The sequence below is a fragment of the Euleptes europaea genome, chromosome 3 (genome assembly GCF_029931775.1).
Source record: "Euleptes europaea isolate rEulEur1 chromosome 3, rEulEur1.hap1, whole genome shotgun sequence".
Taxonomy (NCBI): domain Eukaryota; kingdom Metazoa; phylum Chordata; class Lepidosauria; order Squamata; family Sphaerodactylidae; genus Euleptes; species Euleptes europaea.
The window spans coordinates 107,547,151-107,560,477 of record NC_079314.1 but is presented as its reverse complement, the minus strand read 5'-3'; the positions used below and the strand labels follow the sequence as shown (position 1 = coordinate 107,560,477).

The 13,327-nt window shown below is 46.2% G+C and overlaps 1 protein-coding gene across 3 annotated transcripts in view; it reads left to right on the top strand.

Annotated features, from left to right (window-relative positions):
• The first annotated feature begins 309 nt into the window (after nt 1–309).
• MICAL3 (microtubule associated monooxygenase, calponin and LIM domain containing 3) overlaps nt 310–13,327 on the top strand; it is a 143,140-nt gene continuing 130,122 nt past the window's right edge. For all 3 annotated transcript variants that reach the window (XM_056847688.1, XM_056847687.1, XM_056847689.1), the window contains exons 1-7: nt 310–672; nt 4,678–4,885; nt 7,090–7,206; nt 7,496–7,597; nt 9,417–9,572; nt 10,551–10,651; nt 11,694–11,951. In XM_056847688.1, coding sequence (XP_056703666.1) covers nt 409–672; nt 4,678–4,885; nt 7,090–7,206; nt 7,496–7,597; nt 9,417–9,572; nt 10,551–10,651; nt 11,694–11,951 — 1,206 coding nt within the window. In that variant the 5' untranslated portion in view covers nt 310–408. The remainder of the gene's footprint in view (nt 673–4,677; nt 4,886–7,089; nt 7,207–7,495; nt 7,598–9,416; nt 9,573–10,550; nt 10,652–11,693; nt 11,952–13,327) is intronic.

The following is a 13,327-nucleotide window of genomic DNA, read 5'->3' as shown; positions in this document are numbered from 1 at the left end:
AAGTTGATTAATGCAAGAGTATCATTGTCTACTACACTCTTCTTCCTTCATTCTGTTCTCATTCTGTTTTCACTTATTTTAAAATATTTTCATCTCTCTTTCTCAGCTTTTGCTTCCAGGGTGGCTTCTGGGTTTGTTTGGGTTAGGAAGTTCTGCTTTTTCTTGGGCGCAAAATTGTGACATCAAGCGCAGTGCATACCCAGCCCCTGTTTTTACAGCGCTCCATCCTACCAGTGACAAGTGCTCATGGATTGATGATCTCCCTTCTCTCTGCTTTTCTAGGTTATTATTGCACGTGGACTAAAAGAAGCAATTGTTGATGAGCAACGTAGCAGCCAAGAAGGCAGGTGGGTTGGAAGGGGTACGGCTGCCAGCAAACCGAGGAGGGCTGGTGGCTGAGCTGGAACTATGGAGGAGAGGAGCAACGAGAAGGTGAACCAGGCCCATGTCCTCTTTGACCGCTTTGTCCAGGCCACGACCTGCAAAGGGACTCTGAAAGCCTTCCAGGAGCTCTGCGACTACCTGGAGCTGAAGCCCAAGGACTATCGTACTTTCTACCACAAGCTCAAGTCCAAGCTTAATTACTGGAAAGCCAAAGCCCTTTGGGCCAAGTTGGATAAGAGGGGCTGCCATAAAGACTTCAAGAAAGGGAAAGCATGCGCCAACACGAAGGTGAGCAATTGACAGAAACTTCTTGCAGCGTAGCATCTCCCATGTTGATTGCAGTTATGTACAGATGCCCCGTAGCCTCCAGTCGAAATTTACTGTGTGGCTCTTAATGGTCTCTGCTGAAATAAGGTGAGCAGTAATAACAGTTGGGCAATAACTGTTTTGCACTAGATTAGAGTACAAAATCACCTTAGAGACCAACAAGAATTTTGGGAATTTGGGGGATTTTTTGCAACTGACACTGATACTGTGCTTTTAACTGGAACTGCCTATTCGGTTGAGCGGAATTTCTCATAATCCAATCTTTAAAGGGTGGGGGGGCTGCTAATTGGCTCCCCCAGTCTGTTTTTTTCTTCTGAGTCCCTAGCTGAAATCAAACAACTGCTCAAATAATAAGGTGGAAATGTGCACTTCGATTAAGCGTCTATTAAGATGTTATGGCGTTACATAGCTTGGGAACGAAGTGCTGGTTCATGCATATCTTCATAACTCAGTTGCATAGTCAAGTGATGATTTGCAGGTTCATGGGAATGGGCCATCACAGGAATTCCACCTCATCACATGACAGCTCCTATGCAATGCTTTTCTTTGAAGACCGACCATGGGTACTTTCACGTTTGCCCTCGGTCTGTCTCGGTTGTTCCTTGGAGTTGTGCATGAGTTTTCCGTCCATTAGAGATTACCTCGCTGCCAGCCCTCACAAATCCCGGTACTTCTCGTTCCTCTGTTAACCGAATTCTTCCCTCTCCCCTGAGCTCAGCTGGGTGAAATCCCTGTGCATAAGGCAAAGCGTGGGACATTCAAGCTTGGTTTCTCTCATAGCCATTTGTTGTTGTTGTTTTTCTTAAAATGCTTTTTTATGCAGCAATAGGGGTTTGGGGGGAATTTTCTCTCACAGTAAGCTCTACAAAGTAAGCCAGTTACAAAGCAGCATTTAAAGGGGCGGGGACTTGATTTGAGCTCAGAGACTGCTGGTGCATACACTCCCAACAGGAAAGTGTGGGTCCAGCGAGCAACGAACCTCAGGTAAAACTCCCATGCAAAAACGACCCATGTGTTTTGCTGAGTAATCTAATATGGAATAATCAAGTGATAAGATTAAGTGATGGGCCAGAAGGTGTGAATCAGCCCTAAGAGATTGTTTGGGGTTTTTGGTGGTTTACCCACCTAGTGTTTCTTGTGTTATTTATGCGAATGTGTTGGGGCTTAAAAAAAACTCACTGCTTTGATCCCGAGTATTTAGTTGAAATCCTTTTGGCTTTCACATTCTGCTCTTTAGATGTTTCTGCTGGGTTGGAGGTTTTTGCGACCGCCCCCGGCTGACTACTGAACATATTCAGTTGTACAGCCAGTTTTCCTGTGAATAATAGATGCAGATTTAAATCCAGCTCAACCGTGGGCTCAAAGGTAGCCTTAGGAAAGGACACACTTTCCCCCCACATTCCTGCCTCTGAGAATGGGAAGGACGAAGCTCCCATCTTATTAGAGTTTTGTGAAAGTGGGAGGTTAAGCAGCTGGCACACAAAGCTGGCTATTAATATAAAGCAGTAATGTGCTTCTCTCACATAGAATCATAGAGTGGGAAGGGACTACCAGGGTCATCTAATCCAACCCCCTGCACAATGCAGGAAATTCCCCCACACCCCCAGTGACCCATACTTCATGCCCAGAAGATGGCCAAGATGCCCTCCCTCTCATGATCTGCCTAAGGTCATAGAATCAGCATTGCTGACAGATGGCCAGCTAGCCTCTTCTTAAAAACCTCCAGGGGAGGAGAGCTCACCACCTCCTGAGGAAACCCGTTCCACTGAGGAATCGCTCTAACCGTTAGACAATTCTTCCTAATGTCTAGATGAAAACTCTTTCGGATTAATTTCAACCCGTTGGTTCTGGTCCTACATTCTGGGGCAACAGAAAACAACTCGGCACCATCCTCTATATGACATCCCTTCAAGTTATCATATCCCTTGAAATAAAAAACTTAAAAAAGTTATCATATCCCCTCTCAGTTGTCCCCTCTTCAGGCTAAACATACCCAGCTCCTTCAACCTTTCAGTACTTGTATCTGTAGAAACTATTTTAGCCTTACCCCATTTGGGAATTTTCCAAATACACTGCAGACAGGGTTGCAACTTTGGCATGGGAAATTCCTAAAGGTTCCTAAAGGTTAGGGGCAGTGCCTGAAGAGGGTTGAGTTTGGGCAGGGGAAGGAGCTCAGTGGGGCGATGTGATCCCATAGAGTCCGCCTTCCAAAGCTGCCATTTCCTCTAGGGGAGCTAATCGCTGTTGTCTGGACTCCAGGTTCCACCTGGAGGTTGGTAACCCTAACTGCATGTCCGCTATTCCTTCTGTCTTCCCTCTGGCAGTATCATGTGCTGACTTCATGTCAACAGTGCAATATTTGTGCAGAAGAGAAGATGGCATATAATTTTCCAGAAAAGAACAATTTTCTGATTTCAGTTTGGCATCATGGCAACATATTAATAGGTTTTGACAGGATGTTTTTAAAAAATTGTGCTATAGTAGTTAAGCTGCGCTCTGACCTTAGCGAGGCACTTCTAAAATAGAAGTAGGAAATGGCACTGTCAATTTGAATTACTATATTTTAAACTCCAAAGTAGCCTTTTTAAAAAACATTGCAGGCCGTCTTGATCTAAAAGGTTCCACTTTAGTCAGCAAGTCATCTAACTATTGGCAGTTTGTTTGTTTTTTAAGTGAAAATGTATTCCCAACAATTCACAACTCGGAGGACGCTTTCTCCGCATGCCCTGGGCCTGTTATCTTCCTTCCTACCTGGATTCCCTGGTTAGTCCAAAGTTATGTAGAATATGCATTCAAGATTTAATTGCCCTTTTTCAGTTTTTTTGCTGGGCCGTATGCAAAGGATCCCTTTTTCAGACTGGCTATGTCCCTGTCCTCTTCAGTCAGTGGACTCCTTGGTACATATCCTTTTGCACTGTCCTTACATTTACCAACTTAAGCTAAAATGGATTATACCATGTTTTAACAAATGGTCCATGTTGTCTCGAGCAACTTTAGAGCAAAAGGTGCAGTTCCTCTTAGAGGACTCTGAACCTCAGTGTACTTACTTTGTTGCTTGTTTTATGGAGGCTGCAGAGAAGAGTCGAGGGGGGTGTTTTTAGAGATGAGTCTTATTTAAGTTTTATTGTTCAAGACCTCATCTAATTGTTCAAGACATTGGTCTAAGAAGAGGGAAACAAAGAAAGAAAGAAGCATTTTGCAATACTCCATGATGTAGTGAAGCTGAGGACAACCGCAGCTTTATCTTGAGAGAGGCTTGATGTCTCAAAAGATTAAATACAGCTCACGGTGTGCTTTGCAAAGGCCAGCTCTTGTTAACATACTTCTTCTCTTGACACTGTGTTCATCTCTCTTCTCTCTTGGCAGTTTGGTAGTTTGTTGATCTCACTCCCTGGGCCTTTGACTCAAAATAGTCAACTGGATCGAGAATTTGAAGTGTGCCTGAAAATGACTAGATATGAAACTATGGTGTTATTTTTGCAACCCAAACCCTAGAAATCCCACCTCAGTTGCACAGATAACCTTAACTGCCTTTTTTAACATCCTCGTATCTTCTGCGTGGCGTAGTGGTTAAGAGTGGTGGTTTGGAGTGGTGGACTCTTATCTGGAGAACCGGGTTTGATTCCCCCTCTCCTCCACATTAGAGGTGGATGCTAATCTGGTGAACTGGATTTGTTTCCCCACTCCTTCACACAAAGTCAGCTGGGCTAGTCACACTCTCTCAACCCACCTACCTCCTAGGGTGTCTGTTTTCGGAAGAGGAAGGGAAGGTGATTGTAAGCCAGTTTGATTCTCCCTTAAGTGGCAGAGAAAGTCAGCATATTAAAAACCAACTCTGCTGCTGCTGCTGCTGTGTTACAAGGAATACTGGGAGGCAGATGAACTAGGATGTATGTTTGTTTCCCTTGAACTTTGGGTTTTAAAAACAAATCCCCTGATTTACCAACATTGCTGCTTCTCTTGCAGTGTCTCATCATTGGGGCTGGACCCTGCGGCCTTCGATCAGCCATTGACCTGTCCTTTCTAGGAGCAAAGGTGGTGGTGATAGAGAAGCGCGATGCCTTCTCCCGCAACAATGTTCTGCACCTGTGGCCATTCACGATACATGACTTGCGGGGCCTCGGCGCCAAAAAGTTCTATGGCAAATTCTGTGCCGGAGCCATCGACCATATCAGTAAGTGGCGCTGGCTTTTGCTGTTCACAGGAGACTTCCTGGTAGGGGAGGAAAAGGAGGGGAGATGTTTGACGATGGGTTAATTTTGGCACGGTAAACTGGTGGTGGTGAAAAGCACCGTCAAGTCACAACTGACTTATGGTGAAGGGTTTTCAAGGCAAGAGATGCTCAGAGGTGATTTGCCGTTGCCTGCCTCAGCTTGGTAACCTTGGACTTCCTTGGTGGTCTCCCAGCCAAGTACATACTAGGGCCAACCCTTATTAGCTTCCAAGATCTGAGGAGATTGGGATAGCCTGGGCCATCCAGAACACCCTTGTTCCAAAGTACAAAACATTTGGCAATTTGCTGACCTGGGTTTGGAGGAAGGAAAAAAACAAACAAAGACCAAAGCAAGGACCGTATCTTCAGAATAGTTCCTGATTCTGAAAAAAACCCTCAGATATTTCCCCAAAATAGGATCCTACCTTTGTTTCCCAAGATTTTTTAAACCATGAAAATACATTCTAGTTCCTTGTTAAATAATCATCCATTTGCCAGTACTCTTGTATTAATTCCTAACTATGAGAAATAAACTAGGGAAAAATACTCCAAAATTTATCCAGTATGAAATCGGTCCCGGCTTCATAGCCAGTGTTACTGTTGGGCTCTTGCATATCCTGCCCACGTTTCTAGTTAGGAGGCCTCATCCAATTTTTGCTTAGTCCTGCAAAACGGTTTCCAAGAACTTCCAATAAAATGAAGGCAGGGAAGAAACGGTCATTTGCGGAAAGGGGTGGCAGCTTCCTTTAGGAGGTAGCCGATTGATGCCAACGTGTGTAAAAGCCTCATTTGCAGTATGATATTCCTACCGTATACACAGAGCAGCAAAAGCAAGTGAAACATGGTTTGCAAGATGAAGCTTCCTCCTTTTGCAAGTGAAGTGAGCAGCACATGATATACCCCTCAGAGAGCATTACGGCCTGTTGGAACGAATCTTCTGGTGATCCCTGGCCCTGAAACGATCTGTCTGTCCTCAACCAGCCAGGTGGAGCTCTCTGTCCAAAGAGACCCGGGCCCTGTGGGATTTAGCTAAATTGCGCCGGGCCTGTAAGACGGGGATGTTCCGCCAGGCTTGTGGTTGAGGGCAGCAACGCTGTGACATCTAGAGCCTGGCTATTCCTCCCTTTCTTTCTGCTCCATTTTAACCCTCTTTCCAGCCCTTTTTTCCTGTGTGTGTTTTCCTACCCCTATGTCTACTCGTCTCCATCCCCTCCACTGTCCCCCCACAGGCTGAGTGATATCATTAAAGGCACAAAGGCAGAGTTGCCTTCTATAATATCCTCCCTAGGGTAGAGTAGTTTGGGTGCCATCTGTAGGGGATCTGTTAATTAGTATGGTTATATTCTTTTTAGATGGTTTTAACTGTACTATACTATGTATTTTGATATTGTTAGCCACCCTAGTTCACCGGGGGAGGGCAGGGTATACGTAATTTTATCATTATCATTATCATTCCTTTTTGTGGTTTTGTGAAAATCTGGCTTACTCCTTGTTGTGTTACCCAGCGTTAGGTGTGTGAGGTGAATTCTCAGTCAGCAGGGTCTTTATCCACAGAGAAAGGAAAGAAGAAATTATGTCTGCAATTAGTTAAAAGGCCTTGTTTGTGCCATTTCTTCACAAAACCTAAACGTGTGCTGGCGGTCATTCATAAGAGCAGTAACTACCAATAACATCGACCCCTTAATTCTGTTAAGCAGTTTAATGCCCATAAAGACTTAGAAAATTGTCAGACATGTTGAGCCCCTAGCTAAAACAACGAAGCCTTTTTCTGAACATCTGTATACTTTTTGGATTTTTATTAGACACAAAACAAGCCTCTTAGTCTACTGTTCAGTTTTTCCCCCTTGCCTCTCTCTTTGAGTGTAAAAGGGGGGGGGGAATCACATCGACTTGGGTGAGGATTCACTTCATGCATTTGACGAAGGGGGCTTGAGGCCATGAAAGCTAATGCTGCAATAAATGTCTTTGACTATAAATTTCCAAAAGACTCCCTCTGGTTTTTGCTGCAACAGACAAATGCATCCACTCGGCTGGCTTTCAGAAGGCCTTTCCGAGGGCTGAGGGTCATGCTTCCAGTGGCACGTTCCAAACACTCGCTGCTCATCCAGTAGCCATAGCACGAAGGACTGACCTCTTGTAATTGTCTTTGCCTTCTGCCTGTGCAGGTATTCGTCAGCTCCAGCTGATACTCTTGAAGGTCTCCTTGATCCTGGGGGTCGAGATACATGTCAATGTAGAGTTCCAGGGTCTTGTCTACCCTCCGGAGGACCAGGAGAACGAGAGTAAGTAGAGTTGGGACCGACAGCGACTTGGAGAGGGCTGAAGGGTTGTGTTGCTGTGGAGCTGATAGCTAAGGGACAGTTTGTATGCAACTGCCACGGTGTGGGTGCTGCTTCCACAGGGCTGCTACTTTGCGCTGCTCTGATAACGGAGACTGCACAGGGGGAGCTGGTGGAGTAGTTCCTTCCCACATAAGCGTTTCTAGGGTCCTTGCATTGTTACCCGAATCTCTTGAATGTCTGTGCGATGATTTTGGGGAGGATGTCCGAATAATACAGAATTCGTCCACAGGGATAGGGTGGCGTGCGCAAGTCCACCCGAAAACGCACCCGGTCTCTGAATACGAGTTCGATGTGATCATCGGAGGGGACGGACGGCGGAACACTTTGGAAGGTAATGGCTTCTGGTGTCAGCTTGCAGCCTTGAGCCGGCTCCTCTAGCCTCCGTTCATCTTTGTAGCCTACTTTCTGTCTGTCTTGCACGTTCTCCAGGGATGCCCTTAATAAAATAATCCTGCCAAATGCAGCGATGGTAGTTCAGTGGCAGAGCGTCTGGCTTGCGTGCAGAGGTCCCAGGCTCAGTCCCTGGCACTTCCCATTAAAAGCATCTCATGCAGCCGTGCCCGGAAAGGCATTTCTCCACTAGAGGCCTTGGGGAGCTGTTGCCAGTCAAGGTAAGCATCACAGAGCGAGATGGAGGAAGGGGCTCATTCAGTATAAGGGAGCTTCCTGTGCTCGTATTTGCTTTGTTGCTAGGCTTGGCTCATTTAGATTTATCCTTGTAGTTCTGTCCTAGCAGTCAAAGGTGAGCAGCATGCTTTGAAATTCTCATCTAAATTATGCTCACAATAATCCTAGGCTAGGCCAGAGTTCAATCCCAACGGAAGCTGGTTTCAGGTAGCCAGCTCAAGGTTGACTCAGCCTTTCATCCGAGGTTGATAAAATGAGTATCCAGCTTGCTGGGGGTAAAGTGTAGATGGCTGGGGAAGGCAATGGCAAACCACTCCATAAACGTAGTCTGCCTAGTAAACAACGGGATGTGACGTCACCCCTTGGGTCAGGAATGACCTGGTGCTTGCACAGGAGATCTTTACCTTTAGGCAAGAGAGAGAGCTGGCCCTAATTGCTGTTCCCAGTAACTTGCCCAAGGCCATCTACCGAGGCTCGCTTTACATGCTATGCATTTTACTACAAGGAGAAAGTATCTGCATTGTAATCTTTAAGAACGACACAAGGGACTTTCTGCCACGTGTACGCAAATCAGGCAGCTGATAGCCAAATGCCACACATGTAGATTTAATCATATGAAAGGAGACAATGGTACTTTCGTAGGTAGACTGATGAGCTGCTAAATAGGCTGTTCTCTTATAAACACTCAGCACACAATTCTTTAATGTATACATTACCACTGCCATCTCCGCTATAGTTTTGCCCCAACAGTTTACCTTATAATGGGGAGAGGCTGTATGTTGCTCCCATCCAGTAGCTAAGGAGGAATTTAGTACATGTCTAAAATCCAGGGGAGGAGGAACACACGAACACAAGAAGCTGCCTTCTACTGAATCAGACCCTTGGTCCATCAAAGTCAGTATTGTCTACTCTGACCGGCAGCAGCTCTCCAGGGTCTCAGGCTGAGGTCTTTCCCATCACCTACTTGCCTAGTCCCTTTAACTGGAGATGCCGGGGATTGAACCTGGGCCATTCTGCATGCCAAGCAGACTCTCCACCACTGAGATGCTGCTTATCATGTTGGGCACCCTTGCCCACTGCTGTAAGTTGCCACTTGGTATTTTTATCTGGCGTTGCCTGCAGTTTAGTGGAAATGTGCCCCAGGTAGCAACTTTGAGGACTGCGTCGCTCATAACAGATTAAGCAGCTTACCCAAAACATGCCCTGCAATACGAGAAGTCAACAATGTGTGTTTATTTCTCAGCACATGTGTTGAAATGTGTGCCTGCCTCTCTCTCGGGTATATCGGGGTATGTGCTGAGTCTGTGTTAGGTGAAGCAACCCTCCTCTCTGTAGCGGAGTTTCCTGGCGCTGGCCAAGTTGCTTCCACTGCTCCGCACTGGCCCTACTGCCTTTAATATACTCAAGGAATCTCAACCGTGTTTGAGTCCCTCGCATGTACTCAGCGAGCCCTTTTCGTTGTCAGAGGGAGCAACTGACCCAGAGGTCTGCTTTTTGTCGTCCCTTCCTTATACAACGTGCAGGCTTCCGGCGAAAAGAATTCCGAGGCAAGCTGGCAATCGCCATCACAGCCAACTTCATCAACCGCAATACCACCGCGGAAGCCAAAGTTGAAGAGATCAGCGGCGTGGCCTTCATATTCAACCAGAAGTTCTTCCAGGATCTACGAGAAGCTACAGGTGTGTGAAAGCACTCACGGATGGACGTCTGGCCAGTTGGCCCGCATCTTTAATCTCTCCCCAGCTTTTGTGATTTCATTTGTTTGCTGTATTGATTCCCTTTGCAAGTGCACGTAAAAGTATGGCTCCCACTGTTGTTTGTACTCCAGTAAGAGAGTTCTCAGCCCACACAGCCTGCTGGGACGTTGTGGTTAGCAACTGAGCAGCCCCTTGAAAGTTATGGTGCCTGCTTGGGTTCTAGCCTGTTGATAGGATATCTTATATGAGGGGTTATTGGGCCAGCATGTCGCCCTCCCAGTGACCCCTGCTGCTGCTTAGGGTAAATGCCTGCCATATTTTCTGGTTCTGCACTGGTTTGTTTCTCAGTTGTGCATGTAGATAAAATGACAAACCAATCCTGAGCACGTTTCCTTGGAGCTGAGTTCCATTTTCCCCTTAACATGTACTTGCTGTCTCTCCCTGTTGCCATAACATGGGTGGTGCACTTGCTATCCTGTTGAATTCTTCTTTTTTTATGACTTCACACAAGCCTGATCCTTGTTGAGGAGAAAGTGATCGCCTATCTCCCAGTAGGGCCAGAGTTCACTCAGTGAACGCCCTTAGGATGTAAATGCCAGTCTAATTGTCCAATAAAAGGCCATAACCTCCTTACCTTGGCCTTTCCTCGAGTTCATTTTCCTGTGGTTCTATGTGGTTTCAGAACTCTTTTTTGCCGCTGTTATAACAAAAGTGTAAAGGGTGGGAAGTACTCTCTGAATAACCATGACTTTGCAATCTAAATGTTGAGTTCTCTTTACGACCAGGTGAACTCAGTTGTTGAAGCTTCTCTCGCTATGTCTGATGGGACAACATTGTAGAGCTCATTTCACTGCCAGGTGTTCTTGTGTTGTATATTTACTAGGCCACTGCTTGACTCTCTCTCTCTCTCTCTCTCTCTCTCTCTCTCTCTCTCCCCATTCTCTTTTGCTTTCATCGCAGGCATTGATCTGGAGAATATTGTCTATTACAAAGATGACACCCACTATTTTGTCATGACTGCCAAAAAGCAGAGCCTGCTGGATAAAGGAGTAATACTGCATGTGAGTGTGTTTGTCGTTTTAAGTCTTTGTGAAACCTTTATGTCTCGACGGATGAGAGTCTGACTTTGGCCTGGCTAGTCAATTTATTAAATTTGTATCCTTGCTTTTCTTCCGTGGAACTCAAGGTAGCATAGAGCGAGTTCCCATGCAAGCACCGAGCAGGCCCAGATCGGCTTTTATTGATTTCATTCGCCTTCTCGTATGCTGTGTTTTGGTCTGAAAAGGCCCCTAAGGCAGCTAACAATTTAGAACCCAGCGTTACAATGATAAAAATCCAGCGCTGAGCAGTGCATAAAATAAGCACAGCACAGACAGAAGATGCCATCCCTTCAATCAATATCGCTCAAAGGCGTTCTGGAATACAGTTGTTTTCAACTTGCTCCAGAAGATCTCTTGAGATGGCAGTTTCGTTCTCTCCTGAGACAGGGAATCCCAGATTTGGCAGCAGCAGTTGGGGGGACAATCTTTCCTGTGGGTCCCGGCCAACAACCTCACTTCAGCGAAGATCAGTTCCCACAGGATGGGTTTGCAGGTCCTTTGGACCTAAGCCTTTTAGGACCTTCAAAATTGAAGTCCTCAGCAAGGCAGCTTCATCAGTTGCCTTTGGTCCATGCTCTGGGACCCTGCCCTATTTTTTTTTAAAGGTTGGGGTTTGTGATGGCTCTCATCCTCTACCCCATCAGCTAATCCTGGGATCCAGCCCCAAAGATTTTCACAATGAAAATGAGCTGGGGACTTTTTTAAAGAAAAGAATGCTTGGAATTCAGAGAACCTGATACGCAGATTGCTGTACCATTATGACGGCATTCAATTGCTAATTTTAGAAAAAATGCAAAAGTCCCAGTGGCATAGGGTGGGGGGCATTGTTGGGGGTCTTGGGCAGGAAAATTGCAAGGAAACTGCCACGTGGAAGCCCTGTTCCCACTGCACTGGTGGCCACAGCAGCACTGGGGAAGCCACACAAGCCTCATCCTGTGTGGAGAACCCCTAGGAGGTTTGAGATCATCCCTCTGGATCCTGATCCTCCTCCTTTGTGTGGCAGGATTATGCAGACACAGAGCTTTTGCTCTCTCGAGAGAATGTGGACCAGGAGGCTTTGCTCAACTATGCCAGGGAAGCAGCCGATTTCTCAACCAATCAGCAACTGCCGTCGCTGGACTTTGCCATCAACCACTACGGACAGCCTGACGTGGCCATGTTTGACTTCACGTGCATGTATGCCTCGGAGAACGCAGCCATGGTTCGAGAAGTGAACAATCACCAGCTACTTGTGGCGTTGGTTGGGGACAGTCTACTAGAGGTTTGTGTGTGTGTGTTTTTTATTAATGGATTATGCAGCCAGCTTGGTGTAGTGGCTAAGAGCAGGGGTTTGGAGTGGTGAACTGATTTGGAGAACCGGATTTGATTCCCCACTCCTCCACATGAGCGGCGGACGCTCATCTGGTGAACTGGATTTGTTTCCCCATTCCTACAGATGAAGCCAGCTGAGTGACCTTGGGCTAGTCACAGCTCTCTCAGCCCAACCTATCTCACAGGGTGTCTGTTGTGGGGAGGGGAAGGGAAAGTGATGCAAGCCAGTTTGATCCTTCCCTAAGTGGTAGAGAAAGTTGGCATATAAAAAACAACTCTTCTTCCTCTTCCTCGTCTCCACTGTTTATTCTTCACCTCTGTTTATTGACTCCATGTTTGGCTGAGTTCCTTTCCTGTCGTGAGATCTCAAGGAGCATCAGCGTTTGAATTTATCTAACATTGTTAAGATTCAAGGCCCGTCATAGAATGACAAGGCCAGGCCCCTGTCCCAAGGGGGTTTGCAGTCTGGTCTTTGACACCCTCCATGTTCGTCGAAAGGCTCACTATAGAATTGGAGCAGATAAAGGAGAATCTGGAAAGAAAATAAAAGAACCGGGGAAAACAGAATTTTAAAAGAATTTATTTTCAGAGCGGGGGCGGGAAATCTGCCTACTGAGAGTAATTCATTCTTCTGAACTCGGGAAGAGGGCTGTAGGAAAAGGCAGCTCCCAAATGAATGGGCATTGGGCTAAAAATTGGCGTCTTTGCCTGCGTCACCTTTAGTCGGTCACTTGTGACGCTGTTGGTCAGGGAGCGTTCATCTGACCTGAACTGGCAGCGGGCGTTGAGATGGTGCCTCACTGTCTAGCTGACTTTAATTCCTCTTTTCCCAGCTCTTTTTCCACTCCGTTGGTGAAACAGTTTAAAAGGCTTGAGTAAAAAAAAAAAAAATTAAGTATTTAACTTCCATTATGTTTTATAAACAGGCAGCCATCACTGTTGATTCAAGGCATTACTAAATGCATTAGTATCTGACACACCCGGCTGCTGGTCCGAAGTGTTTTCCGGGTCTTGTTGTGCTCTCATGAGTTGCATCTGACCTTCTGCCACATGGGCACTACAAATTCAGGCAGCTATCTTGATGACCCGGAAGCACTACAGTTTCTGCACTTCCTCCCGTTCCATGGAGCTTCATCTCAGGGAAAGATGAATGCTTTTGTATATCTTCCATTACCTGTCGCTCCCTCCTTTTTTCCATTTGCTCCCCATTGCTGTAAAAAGACAAGGGCTCAGAGGAGCCTGTAGTTGTGTAGCTGTGATGGACAGATAACTGCTGTTGCGTTACACTAGTCTGGGAACCTTGACTGACAGGGTTCAAATGGAATT